General features: G+C 30.5%; 1 protein-coding gene and 1 long non-coding RNA gene across 3 annotated transcripts; one reads left to right on the top strand and one right to left on the bottom strand.

The window, feature by feature from the left end:
• Positions 1-2,867: 2,867 nt before the first annotated feature.
• LOC114285300 (receptor-like protein 43) lies at positions 2,868-3,857 on the bottom strand. The gene has a single exon (XM_028228350.2). The coding sequence runs from the start codon at positions 3,855-3,857 to the stop codon at positions 2,868-2,870; it is 990 nt and encodes a 329-aa protein (XP_028084151.2).
• A 7,721-nt stretch (positions 3,858-11,578) lies between these two features.
• LOC114285281 (uncharacterized) lies at positions 11,579-14,173 on the top strand. 2 transcript variants are annotated; one of them, XR_014334611.1, is made up of 3 exons: positions 11,583-11,802; positions 13,273-13,360; positions 13,938-14,173. It is a non-coding gene; the product is annotated as an uncharacterized LOC114285281 (long non-coding RNA). The 2 variants fall into 2 exon arrangements; XR_014334612.1 differs by lacking the exon at positions 13,273-13,360 and having other exon boundaries at positions 11,579-11,802.
• The last annotated feature ends 437 nt before the right edge of the window (positions 14,174-14,610 follow it).

Below are 14,610 nucleotides of genomic sequence, written 5' to 3'. Positions count from 1 at the left end.
TTAGAAGACTGAAAATCCATGAATGATATTATTATATTTATTTTGTGTGTCAAAATAAATGGATGTTTGGAAAAATTTCTTATTTATATTTATATAATGAATTTCAGGGAATATGATGATTATTGTTCATGTTGGAAATTTTTGTTCAAAACGTTGAAATAGTCTTGAAATAACTAATTGTTGAGGATACTTGAGAAGAGAGAATTGTGTTATTCCTTGGATGATGAATTTGAATAAAAGTATTTATATTCATCTTGTGAAATTGGCATATCAATTCATTTGATTACATTAAACTTTGAAAGTTGATTTGAAAACTTGCATTGAGAAAAAAATGTTGAGAAACAAGTTTTCATGGAATGGTTTTGGGGTAAATACGTTGGTAAGTCTTAATAGGTGGTGTAGATGATATTGAATAAGTTGGTCTGAGAGTCCGGGTTGAAAGACCGAAAACCCACACGGATAGGTGTTGAGCCTTCCGGTTAATTCCGGTAAAAATGACAATTTGGTAGTACTCGTATAGTCTACTTGCAGACACCGACCTAGGGATTACCAGAGTCATATTTGCCGCCCTTGAAATAAATTGTTAAGTTCTGAACAATTGAAATTGCATGATATTATTGAGCATGATGGTTTTCAAAAGATGAAAATGTGATTTATCTTCAAAAAGGACATAGCATGGCATGTGCATTTCATATCTTGAGACTTGGATAAAATGTATATACTTTGTTAAGAATTTCTTATCGGGGCTTTATGCTCACCCTATGGGATTTTTGTGCAGGAAAAGATGTGGTGATGCCACCCAAGTAGGGGTATGGAAGTATGTGTGTTGGGAGTACAATGCTTTCATTTTGCTGTGACTCTGTGTGTAAGCCAAGGGCTGTGTTTGTGTGGATTTGAATAACCGTTTTGTGTAACCAGACTCAAGCCTTGGAAACTTGTAAACCCTTGGGGGTATTTATTTGTTTATTTACTTGTTGTTGGATTAATGTATTGTTGCATGAAGAACTATTGTATCATGTAATGTAAGTTTGGAGATTTATATTCGGCTTTCCTTGAAAGAGCCATGATTGTTGTATTATCATTTGGGCTAGAAATTTGGGACGTTACAATTATCATGGCATATCAGTATCACGATAATCACTAGCAATACAGCCACTACCTCTTTCTACCAAAAAATCACAGACATGTGACACGACATGAGTAACTCTTAGGTACTTATTATGGGATGCCTGAGTCAAATTTGTGATCTATAGACTATATGAAATAGACATTACTAACATGTCTACTACTATTGTGTTCTACAGGAGTTCTCTCATAGATGTTAAATTTGTGTGTTAAGTGCTTATTAATTTAGAGAGTAAATTGGTGCTCTCATGGATGTGTTAAAGTGTGTGTTATGTGAGGGTAGTGTCCAATTGAATGAGTTAAATATATAGAGTATCAATTGATAAAATTTCAAAAAATTCAACTAGAAGGACAAAGAAAGAAGGTAAATTATACCATTAATTCCTATAGTTTAAGCGAATTAATTTTCACTTTAATCCCCGTAGTCTCAATTTGAACATTTGAATCCCATACTTTCATTTTTTTTTTTGTTTCAATATTGTCCGCTTGGCATGCTCCTTTTATGTTTTGGATGGAAAAACAACTTGTGCACAATTAAAGAGAGTAAATGGAATTCAAAAGAAACAATAGAGACCATTGGTATAGTTTGTTCAATTTCTTTTTTTGTGTTGAAATTGCTAAAACTCTCATGTGTGTTGCATGTGGTAGTTTTGTGTATAAAATTTCAACGGTATGTGATAGAAGGATTAGAATGTAACAAAATTAAAAATATAAAATTCAAATTGAAATAATGCGGACCAAATCAAAACTTTACTCCTACTAGATAGACTAACAATATGATTTACCTTAAAAAAAAAGTTAATCGGTGACTTGGCCAGCCAAAGGACTACCACAATTAACGAAACTATAGAGTGGCTGATAATGTTAAAGAGGAAGATAACATGTCCACTAGGATAGAAAAAATGGAAAATATTAGGTAACTATTAACTTATGACACTAACTACCTTCTTAACACTTTCTAAGTTCCAAAATGTGAACATTTAGGAAAAGAACAAGAATAAAGGCAAGAAAAATGAAAATGAATACAACTTAGATATGCATATCATAAGTCAAATTGAAAACATAGTTGATGAGTAATTACAGATGAAACTAAGGAGCATAAAAGGTTATTAGTGAAGAGAGGTGCAAAACAAAAACAACAAATTAATTATTGATCAACAAAAGAAATCATCAAGAAGTGTGCTACTTCAAAGATCACAATAAAGGCATAATTTGATCATTTTTGATAACATATTTTCTCCTTACTCCAAATGCATTCCATGACAATTTAATGGTTGAGTAATACAAGACTTAAGTTGTTTTGTACGAAATTTGAGTGGCCTTGTGATAAAATAAAAAATAAAATAAAATAAAATAAAAAGTTAAAGTTGCAATTTTTCCTATTAGCATTAGAAACTAACTTCCATTTTATATTCTTATACACTATACACACACACACACACACATGTATATATATATATATATAATAGTATATTGTATTCGTGAGTCAGAGCATATAGGATAAGATTGTTGCATCTCTATGAAACAAAAAAATTACACATGTTTCTTCCACATGTTGTCATTCATTGGAGATTACAAACCAATTCTTGCATTGTTAAAAGAAGACACAGTGACGGAATTGCGCTATAGCTTTTCCTTGCATTGCAGCCTTCAAATACTTCTCCAATTTATTAGAATACATAACACATTTACTACAAACAATTTATAATTGACTTTGTATAAGCTATCTTCTTTTGAACCTTCTATGATATCTTCCTATGTTGACGCATTTTTACACCAAAAATCCTTACAAGCCATTCTTCTTTCCTTTGAATAATGCAACTTCCAATCAACAAACCAAGCAATCCTCCACACCCAAATCCCATCAACACAGCTTCCCAACCAAAGCCGTCAAATTTGAACTTAAAATTGTGGCTAAATGAGGATGGTAAAGTTGGTGATTCTACTATCTGGACATTCCCACAATTCTTTGACAATGGAAACCCATACAAGCCTAGATTTCCCTCATATGAAGTGTTTGAAAATGTTTCAAATTGCCCACCTCGTGGTATAAGTCCCGTTAGATTGTTTTGTGAGAAATTAAGAACTTTGAGGAATGTCAATTTAGTCAGTTGCTGAGGAATCTCTCCAGAGACTTTGTTTTGGGATAGATCCAAGGACTCAAGCTTAGTTAGATCCCCCAAGGACACTGGAATGAGACCTGTGAGGCCATTACCTGAAAAATTTAAGACATAGAGGGCTTTAAGTCTTCCAACGGATATTGGAATATTTCCTTGAAACTTGTTGTGCGAGAAATCAACAACTTTGAAGATGGTGATGATCTTTACGAGTTCCATTTCCAGTCCTTTATTCATTATGGTTACTGAATAATAATCACCACGACCATCGCCCATATAATTTAAGACTGATTTGTCTTCATCATCCATCATCATTGAATGCATGCCCTCAAAGTATTTTGATGGCAAAGTACCAGTAAATTCATTGTGAGACATGTCAATGATATGTAAATTGGTGAAGGCTAATCTCTTCCTTGGTTGCTCTATGGGACCATGGAATTTATTATCTCGCAAGACAATAATCTTTAATTGGGGCAGGTTCTCCAACCAAAATGGAAAAGCATCTTCTATGAAATTATGACCCAGATTCAAAATTTCTAGGTTCGTGCAATTCGTCAATGATCTTCGAAGTGCCCCTCGCAATCTATTGTGGCTAATGTCAAGTTCCTGTAACATGCTTGCGTATCCAAATGTTTGAGTGATGGTACCATGGAAATTGTTACTCTGCAAATTTAATACGGTTAATGTTCCACTAAAGTTCCCCAAACAGGTAGGGATTAATCCGTCAAATTGGTTACTGGACAGATCGAGATATATAAGAGAATGAAGATTGCAGAGTGGGTTGAGTTCTTCATTTAGGTGGTTGTTTGAAAGGTCTAGTATGTCCAACTCGTTTTTGGGTTTTCAGAAATTCAGGAATTTTACTTATGTTGCAAGATAACAATCGTAATGTCCTAATGTTTGGGAAAGAGGAAGAAGTGGAGTTGGTGGTGGTCAATGATAGACCACTGTTTGAAAGATCCAAAGAATTCAAATATTCAAGCTTTGCAAACGTGTCCAGCTCAACAGTGTCGCTTAAATTATTTGACGAAAGATCAAGATAGGTAAGGTTCACAAGATGAAACAAGGAAGAAGGTATTGTCCCATTAATTGAGTTATTGCTTAAATCTAGATACTGTAGATTTGGAAGGCCAGTTATTGGTGATGGAATGGGACCTGTTAGTTGATTGTTTGAGAAATCTATATATTGAAGTTGCGAGAAGTTGGAAAAAATTTGAGGAATTGGGCCTTCAAAATTGTTGCATGAAAGATCAAGCCAAATTAATCGCGTGAGGTTTGTAAGCGATCTCGGAATCATACTAGAGAAATTGCAGTCATGGAGGTGTAGCTCCTCCAAGTTTTTAAGATGGCCAATTGAAGATGGCAATTGACCATTGATCAAGTAAGTCCATCCAAGATCTAGCATTCTTAGTTTCTTGTGGTTTCCAAGCGATGTCGGAATGGTACCGAAGATATTGCAAAAACTGAGGAATAGCTCCTCCAAGTACTCAAGTTGGCCGATGGAATTAGGTAGCTCTCCTGTGAGTTCTATGTTACCGCCTAACCACAGCACCTGCAATTTCTATAAGTGGAAAATGCTATTGGAGAAGTTATTCCCTTGCCAGACTTCTTCTTTTGATGATTGTATTGGGCCAGAAAGATGGGAATAAACGAGGTAAAGATGGGTCAAATTTGTGAAACGGCCAAATGAAGGTAAAATTTGAGAGTGATTGAAGTTGTTGTGAGAAAGGTCGAGGTGTTAAAGGTGAACAAGATTGAAAAGGCTGCTGTTTGGATGGATGGTACCATATAGGCAGTTAGAACTGAGGTCGAGGCCAATAACATGAGAAGTGGTGTTATCACATGTGACCCCGTTCCATGCACAACAATCTGTACCCTCTTTCTAATTATCAGCGAATGGAGCACCCACGTCGAAATTGCAAGCAGAGCAATTGAAGGAAAAGGATTGCTTAAATTGGAGCAAAGCAGTGCTCTCGTCATTATGGCAAAGATGTGCAGAAGAAGACAAGCAGAAAATTAGGAAATACAGGATACATATTGTGAGTTCATAATTGGATAGTAAGAAACCCATTCTTACACCAGCATTGGGTGGTAGAGAGGGAATTGGATATGATGCTTCTTCTATATGCACTCTCCTTTTTATAACTTATTAATAATTCAATAATAAAAAAATATAAACTGAAAATTGTCATTGTATAGTTTCATATATTATCATTGTATTAGTTTAATGGATTCCATCACTCAGTCAATTTTATTACTAATATAAAGATAATACATAAGATAATAAATTACTTTTAGTAAGTACATGTAATTAGTATTCAACATACCATTATTGAAGTAATGAGTCCCAACACTTGCTCATTTTTATTACTAATAGTAATAATATAATGCTAACATATGAGGTGATATATAATTTTTGGTAAATAAATGTAATCATCATTGTATTATGAATAAAATTGTGTTTGAATCATGAATTGGTAAAGGAATTTGAAAAGAGAAAATAAAATATAAGAGAAATATAAATAAAATATAAGCTAAATTTTTTATCCACGTTCTCACATTTTCGTTTTCTTTTTCAAATTACTATTTAAATTCATAATCAAACATGATTTTAAAATATATATTTTTTTAATTTTTTTTTTTTAATAAATGATTTGGCCATTTTCCAAACAATGCCTAAATAAAGGACCTACAATACTGTTCTTATTTGGTGCTTTATGTCAATAGCAAGCTTGACTAATAAAAACTAGTCTTGATTCTTTAGCACTATGGGCTTTGGATTTCCTGTACCCATCTTCTGTCCTGTTCATCTCAAGCTACCATGTCGTCAATCTTGAAATCATAAATGGTACAAAAGATGTGTACAAAAAATGATCCAAAGCCAGTATTATAGACTTGGAATTATTAGATTGTCCTAATTATATCAATATACGCACACTACTAACATCATAGAGTAAAATAAATAACTAAGGCCTTGTTTGATTAACATATATAATGTCTTGTTTATTTTTAACGATGAAAGGTAGGATTAGATTAATAGTAAGAAAAGGTTTATAAAATTATTTTTATTTTAAAAAATTGTGAAATGAAGAAATAATCTAATGTATATAAAATAATTAATAATTTAATCTACTATTGAGGGGTTTAGATATTTCCAGTGCTAGTAAATCATTCTTACTCATCATGAGTGATTCCTCATTTTCCATTTAATTTTCATAGGGTTTTTTGATTTTTTAAAAATTAATAGATTAAATATTGTTACCCATAATAACACATTCACAAAATGATACTGGATCAGATTTCTTAACGGATGGAGCCTTCTTCAAACAAAAAATAATAAACAATATAAGCTTTAACTATATTATTAAAAACAGAAAACGATTCAAAAACATAATTTTTATAAATAAAACTAATAAATAATATAATATGATATTTTTGCAATTATAAATTACCATTAGGTGTTTTTTGCTTGAAACAAAGGACTAAAAAATGACATATCATTTCGTATGAATTTTTTCAATAAAAATTACGCACATATATATATGTATATATATAATATTATTCTTTGTGATAACCTTTTAAAATTTTGTACATCTTTATTGAAGAAAGGGATGGAAAAATGTGTACTGGAGAATTGAAGAAGAAAGTTTCTTACAAGATGTTCATTGCTGCAAATCCTCTCCTCTCAATCAATATAATAAATAAATTAACCAGGTTGGATTCTCTCAAGTTGGCGAGAGAGTAGTTGCGCTTAATGAGCTCGTTTTGGGGTTAATCTCGGTAATTTAAACTGTTAACTTTTAAAACTTATTGAGTAAATATTCATATAAAAAATCAAAATCATCAGACCTTGGCAGTTAATAGTTATATATTTGAATCACATTTGTTTTTAAAAAATGGACGACAAATATAATTTCAAGAATAATCATCAATTTTTTTGTAATGTAAATATAATTCAAACATATATTTATTGATGTGCAATCACTGTAATGAATTTTGCATTCAATGAATCTTAAAAAGTGAGCGGTTTGAATATATTATCAAGATCAATCTCAAAACGGACGCACCAAACCTGAATTATTCTATTAAGTTAGATGACTAACTTGAGGAAATTCAAATTGTAAATTAATAATTGTAAAGCAATCGAAAGAAAAATTGAAAACTTTTGTCACTGTATTAGTCCTGTAATTTTCAACTAACGCTTGGTTCTTTGAAATTTCATCTCATATGTAGTGGATGATTTGGTCCTCGAATATTGTTTGTATTGATCTAGATTTCATTTCACAAATTAGTGGAAATATATTGGAATTTAATTGGAAGCTTCACAAATTAGATTTTTTTTTTTTGGTCAATCGTTGAGTAATATTACTAACTTGATTTTTATTAAGGGCAAATTATGCAAATAGTCTCTATAGTTTACCCATTTTTCGTTTTGGTCCCCATTGTTTCAATTTGATCAATTTTGCCGCTTAATTTCACGGATTGTGTCATATTAGTTCAATAAATAACGGCGGTTAAGTTTGATGGATGGAAAATCAAAAGTTGTTTCAATTTGGTCCCTGTAGTTTATAAGGAAGTCAAAACAATACGGATCAAATTGACACATCCTGTAAATTACAGGAACCAAATTGAAACATCATATGATTATCCGTCCATCAAACTTAACTGCCGTTATTTATTGGATTAATATGACACAATTCGTAAAATTAAGGGTCAAAATTGATCAAATTGAAACAATAAGGACCAAAATGAAAAAAGGTAAATTACAGGAACTATCGCTATAATTTTCCCTTTTATTAATAAAACTTAGGAGTCTTTCGTGATACTATCTATAAGTTTTAAGTTAAACTTTAATAATCTTCATTGGATAACCATAAAATTATGTTTTTTATAAGTTTGATTTTTCAGTAAAATTAATTTAATAGTCTACTATAAGGCTTAAGTAAGTCTTTAGTAATCTCACATCATAACGATAAAATAAAGTAGAACTCGTATTACAATTTTATTAAATTGGACTATAAGCTTTGAATGTTTACAAATTGATGAGGTTTGGTAAATGTTTTGTTATTGTTGTCGTTGTTTTTATTTGTATTTTTTTGACTTTAAGGTGAATTTTTTTCCCCTCAAGATGCTTTTGGTAAATTTCTTTTTTACTTATTAGGTGCATCCTATCTAAGCTGCATATAGTTTTTTTTTTATTCTAGAAGACTATATGTGCCAGACTGTTTAGTACATCTTCTGTTTATATTTGGTACGACTTTTACTTATAATTTATTAAAAAAAAATAATTTAAATAAGTTGAAAAAAGTTTAATTTCTAAAAGTTGGATGACGGTTGCTTTTGAGTTCTATTTTTAAAGTTCTAGTTTTTAATTTATAATAAGTTGTACTAAACAACACTATTATTATTATAAAAATATTATCAAAACTAAGAAATTTATTTTTAATATATTTTTTTGATTGGGCCAAATAAGAATCTTTACTGAACATAATTACAAGTCTTTGTATGTGGAAAAATTTGGATTGTTGAAAAGTTTAGAGGGATTCTTGTAAACAAAATTCAGTTATGTGGAAAAAGAAATGCATGACTGAGTCATAAAAAAATTGGAATTTAATTAAAAGTATCAAAAATTAAAATTTTTGTGACATGAGTATTTCAATATTTAAAAACAGACCCCACATGCTTTTGATTTGTCACTAACTTTAATAAAAGTCTTTTCAAGAGTCTTGAGTGTAACTCTTAGGTGATATTAACTTCAAGTCTTCAATAATGTTAAAATTGACTAACAAGGGCTATCCTCCATTCTGGGAAATTACTAAAGTTAACTCTTGGGTGATGTTGCATGTTTGTTTGGACGACTTATCTTATTAAATCTTATATTTAATTAGAATATTAAAAAAAATAAATATTTAAAAGATTATTTTGTCTTTTTTAATATTTTTACTAAGTAATAGTAATACTAAATAGGATTTATAAATTTTATTTTATTTTATTTTTTTGGCTAAAACTCATAAAAAAAAATTAAATAAATAGAAGGTTGAGACATTTAAATTATATTTTATTTTACTAAGTGTAATATATAACATTAAAAAGAACATCAATAAAAATTACAAGTACTAAAATCTGAGCTAAATATGAAACAAAACGTCAAAACTTCCGAAGACAATAAATGCATCAAATGTCCTTGTAGACCAGTTGGAAAGCTTACCCTTGTTTTATTAGTTTGATGTTTGCTACCAAGACATTTTCTTTATGCCCATCAATGGACCTCGACATATTAATCTACAAAAAACAATACGAGAAATTAAAAAACACTCATATACAGAACGGGGGCAACCTGTGAAAGTACATCTGTTTCTTACTTGGGCAAATGAACTATTTCTTGGTTACTTGGGGCACTTTCAAATTCAAAAAACATGAACAAATATACTTTTAAATTAAAATTTAGGGACAAATATATATGCACCTTTAGTTATAATTTTTGTGTCTTTAGTTATGATCTATTGTGTTGTTACTTATTACACGTTGTGATATTAGTTATGTCATTATTTTAGTTATGATTCAAGAGTTGTTTGGTTACATACCCCATGTGATGTTTGCTATAATTTAATTTAATTTTTTCAATTATAATTCTCATAGTATTGAGTTATACCATTTGTGATAATTAAACTCACAAATGACATAAATAACTTGTATATTGTAAATGGAGACAAATATGTCTATATTTTGTACTTTTAAATTACTTTTATATTATGGATAGATAGTTATATGTGTCTATCTGTCCACTTTCAAATTATAAAAATGATAACAAATTTGTGTACTTATTTTTGTAATTTAAAAAATAGGAAAGTTAAGCTAGAAAAAAATTGACCAAAAAAAAAAAAAATTTGACAACGAAAGGAAAAAAAGGGGGAGGGGGGGGAGAAAAAGAGCAATGATATGGTAGAACATGAAAGTTACTGAGAGAAGTAGAAAGTTATCCCATCCACAAAGGAACAAAGTGAAAGGTGTGTCTTTTGATGTTTCAATGTGCAGCACATTGGATTTGAAATTAATAATAAAAGAATTTAAAAAATTGAAGACTTTGTAGAAAGTCTTTTCATAAATTTGCAATATGGTGGTGGGAATGAGTCTCTCGACCGAACGTGTGAGTTGGTTGATGGAAATTGTCTGTCCCTATTTTCTACTTATTAACACAGACTTTAAAAAGTAAAAAAGCAGACAAAGAGTGTTCATACACTATTGTGAGACCTATTTCAAAATTAATAATAAAAAAAGAGAGAATAACTGCTAGACTTTTACTTAAATGATCATTTTCTATTTGTTAAGATTAATTTCATTTTTAAAAACAAATAAAGAGTGTTCCCTTTTTTTTTCAATTTTATTGTAAGAAATATAATAATGACATTTTTTGCAACAAAAAAATTAGTCCTGAAAATATATTTTTTCTTCCAACTTTTCTCTCAAACATTAATTTGTTGTAATTACGAATGAATTGTTCAAATTTTGAAATCACATTTTCCACCATCAAATTAAGTTTTAACAATTACTGATTTATATAATCATTTTCAATTGGACTACAACAACTGAAATAAAAAAAATTTAAAACTAGATAGATGAATAGTTTGAAAATGAATAGAAAAAGTGATGTAGTTTAGGTCAGTCTGATATAGTTCAAGCTACAACACCACTGTGATTTGAAGGTCAGTCTGATCTCTTTGTTTCTCTTTCTCTAGCCCACTCTTGCTTCTGGTCTCTCAGTTTCTCTCTCTACCCCTCTCTTTTCTTCTAGTCTCTGTTTCCATTCATTGCTTCTAATATATGATCATCTATGATATTCATCGGGTAATGTTGTGGCCTTATTTACAATACAAACAAACAAAACGAAATTTCAAAATTAATCAGTGTGTTGGGTTTGAGTTTTGTGGGTTAAGTTTTTAAAAACTAAGTTTTTTGATTTTCGTGTTTTTTTATTTTTAGTAAATATTTTTAAAATTTGAACATTTTTTTTACTTTTTTAGATGCACCTTACTTAGATGTATCTAAAAAGTAAAAAATTTGTGAAAAAAATATTTTAAAAAATTAATAAATACATAAAAATACAAAAAATGTATTGAATTTTTATATTTTTGGTATTTAGTGAATTTTTAAAAGGTTTTTTTTTACAATTTTTTACTTTTTAGGTGTATTTATTTTAGGTGTGTCTAAAAGTAAAAAAAAATGTTTAAAATATTAAAAAAAATCAATAAAAACAAAAAAACACGGAAGATAAGAGAGTAGAATTTTCTGAAAAGTATTTTTTAAAAAATGAAAACAAGCAATAACCCACAGATTTTCATGGATTTGTAGGTTGAAATTTAAAGCAAAAGTGTTTAAATAAAAATATATCACTGCTAAGAAATCTAATAGACACAGATGAAAATATAAATACTAGTATCAAACAACATTACATTCAGTCCATATACATTGTTTGCTTGTGATGAACGAAGTCTAACTACATACTCATCCAACTACCAAATACTATTAGTGAGTAAAACTGACGAAAAAGTCTATGGAATTGGTAATACAGTCACAATGCTTTTAATTTTTTTTTTTTTGAAACTTAGCTTTTGATTTGTTTTGCATTTTGTTGGGTCTGAGTAGGGCTAGAGGTGGGTCATCTCTGTCTATTATGTATGCTAGGTATTTGATAAAATGCCACAATGGAATAATAGTGCCTACCTTTTTCTTTATTGGTTTGTTCTGTTTTTCTATTTTTATTTTTATTTTTATTTATTTTTTTATTTTTGTTCAGAAAATTGTTGTCCATGAATTTAATGTACAGTTTGTAATGTTTTGTTGGCTTAATAATGTGATTAGAGGAAATTCAATATTTACGTACACCCTTTTTTTGTTGAATCTAAAGACATAATTGAAGAACATTTACAACATAAAACCTTTGAAACATTTCACCCTTTTAACTAGTTTAGCAACCATAAAGCAAATTCCCCAGTACATATCTTCATATCGTTGAAACCAATCTCAAATCACCAACAACCAAACCTTCAAAATCATAGGGACAAATCCCAAAAATAGTATATTATACTGGAGATTTTTCTTATCTATTATGTAATACTTAAATTTAACCATGGAGTTTAGATCATATAATGGGCTGTGGGTTCCTATATTCTTTGCTACCTTTGTTTGTTTGGCCTTTGTGATGCTTTATGGAAGCTTAGGTGTTGTTGGGTTTGCTGTGTTTAGAGTGAACCTGGTATATATTTGTTTGGATTCCCTCAAGTGATTTATCTTATCTATACATATATTTGTTTGCATTCCCTCCATCATTTTACAATTTGGGAATACTGTTTGTTTTTGTAAAGAAGTTGGATGGCTTATACTTTTTGTTTCCAAAACTTCAACTTCATGAAATTTGAAACCAATAAGAATTGAATTTGAAGGCCTAGGCATCTGAACTGATGGAACACGCCCATAATGCGTGAAGCCTCTGTAGTGAAGTTGACTTCATAGTTTTTTTGTTTTAATGAAATAAAAGAAGTCTCTCTTTGGGCAGAGAAGGCTTGGATCACAGTCACAAATTGTACAATCCTATTTGACCAAGACAACTAAAAGATCTGAATAAAAGAAAAATACATGTATCTTTGCTTATTTATACATATAAGATGTAAATAAAATATGCTTGGTTCAAAAAATTGCAAAATGTTTTTGGTTAATACATACATATGTACGTAGTCATGGGTAAACTCACATCTTTTTTATTGGTATTCCTTATGATTTTTCATAACTCACACTAACAAATATTGATTTATCTTCACTTTTTGCATTTTTTCTGTAGCTTGGTTTTTGATTACCTGAAACAGTTGTTTGTCACATTATCTTGGTTCACAATGAATTTGCAGAATATGTTTAATTTTTGTCAGTATTCCCAAACGATCTTTCGCTGGATTATGCATGCCTTGGTTGCTTGCTTACATGTTCTAAGCCCTTTAGATGTCTTCAGGCATATCTAATCTTAGAGATCAACTTGCAGTGCTTAAAGAACAATACCAAGAACTCATGCAGAATTTTTTTTGCCGAGTTTAAAAGAAACAGAAAACAAAGGAAGATAACAAAGACGGGTGGGTTTTATCATAATGCAGAATTTTTTTTTTTTTTTTGTTTTTTTTGCTGGTATGGGGTGGGTTTCTTTGCTACCTTTGTTTGTTTGGCTTTCGTGATGCTTTATGGAAGCTTAGGTGTTGTTGGGTTTGGTGTGTTTAGAGTGAACCTGGTATATATGGGCCTATTTCATTTGTGTATAATTTCTTTATATTTTTTTATTTCCTTCCTCTTGTTGGGGTTGGTATCTCTTGCCAACATTTTTTGTTTCTATTGGTTGAGCTTGCACATGATTTTGCAATTCTCCTTGTGCCAACCTGGTTGGGATGAGTTAGGTTCGCTTTGATGCAATCTCGCTCTTCCTTGTCGGTTCTTCTATTTCTCCTTTATCATTAATAAAGAGTTCTCTATTTGGCTGATAAAAAATAATATGCAAATACGATCTTCAACTTCATGGTAATCTTTATTTTTCGATATGTAAACCACATACTTACCAAAATAATAAGACTTGTCGAGAATTATTTGTAGTCTTATTTTTCTTTATAGATTTTAAAATTGAAAATAATACTTATGCTCATTCAATCATTTTTATTGCAGGAAATAAGACAATATGAAAGCATCAAACAATGGACGTCATTTCTCGATTTGAACATTTTTCACGGAGGTCTTTACAAAATGGCATCATGAGTAATACTTTTGAGTACTATTGTCATGTGACAAGTTTATATGTACCTTTTGGATGATGGTGTGGCTATTAGTTTGCTAGAAATATTTGATCTATTTTGGTATGACAAGCTTATGTAAAGAATCCTTTAATTAAGGTGTTTTGGATATTTTGGGATTATGAAAATGCAAACTCTTTTACTTTTTACAATTATTGAGAATTAGGATGGCAACAGGCTGGGGCGGGGCCGGGGATCACACTCCCCGTCCTCGATCCCCGATGGTGAAAATTCTCCCGTCTTCAGCCCCAATCCCCGACGGGGAACCTATCACCGTCCCCGCCTCCTAACGAGGATCGGATTTCCCCGACCTTGAAAATTTCCAGGTCCAAAAAAAAACACCCAGTAATACAGCAAATTAACAAAATCATCAACAACATATCAACTCAACAATAGATCAACAACATCATACATTAACAACAGATCATCAATAACTTACACAACAGATCAACAAAATCATCAACAACATAAAAGAGATGGTAAGATCTAAGAAGTACAACTCAAAAAGAGAAATCAGAAAGATGGTGTTGATGGCGAGGCTGCTAGCT

Source organism: Camellia sinensis, chromosome 7, assembly GCF_055761805.1.
Source record: "Camellia sinensis isolate YWXY chromosome 7, ASM5576180v1, whole genome shotgun sequence".
Taxonomy (NCBI): Eukaryota; Viridiplantae; Streptophyta; class Magnoliopsida; order Ericales; family Theaceae; genus Camellia; species Camellia sinensis.
The sequence above is the reverse complement of the archived record's forward strand: the minus strand, read 5'-3'. Positions and strand labels throughout refer to the sequence as shown.

Excerpts from the sequence above, each read along its gene's own strand:
- LOC114285300 (XM_028228350.2), bottom strand. The coding sequence starts at position 3,857 with ATGTTACAGGAACTTGACATTAGCCACAATAGATTGCGAGGGGCACTT.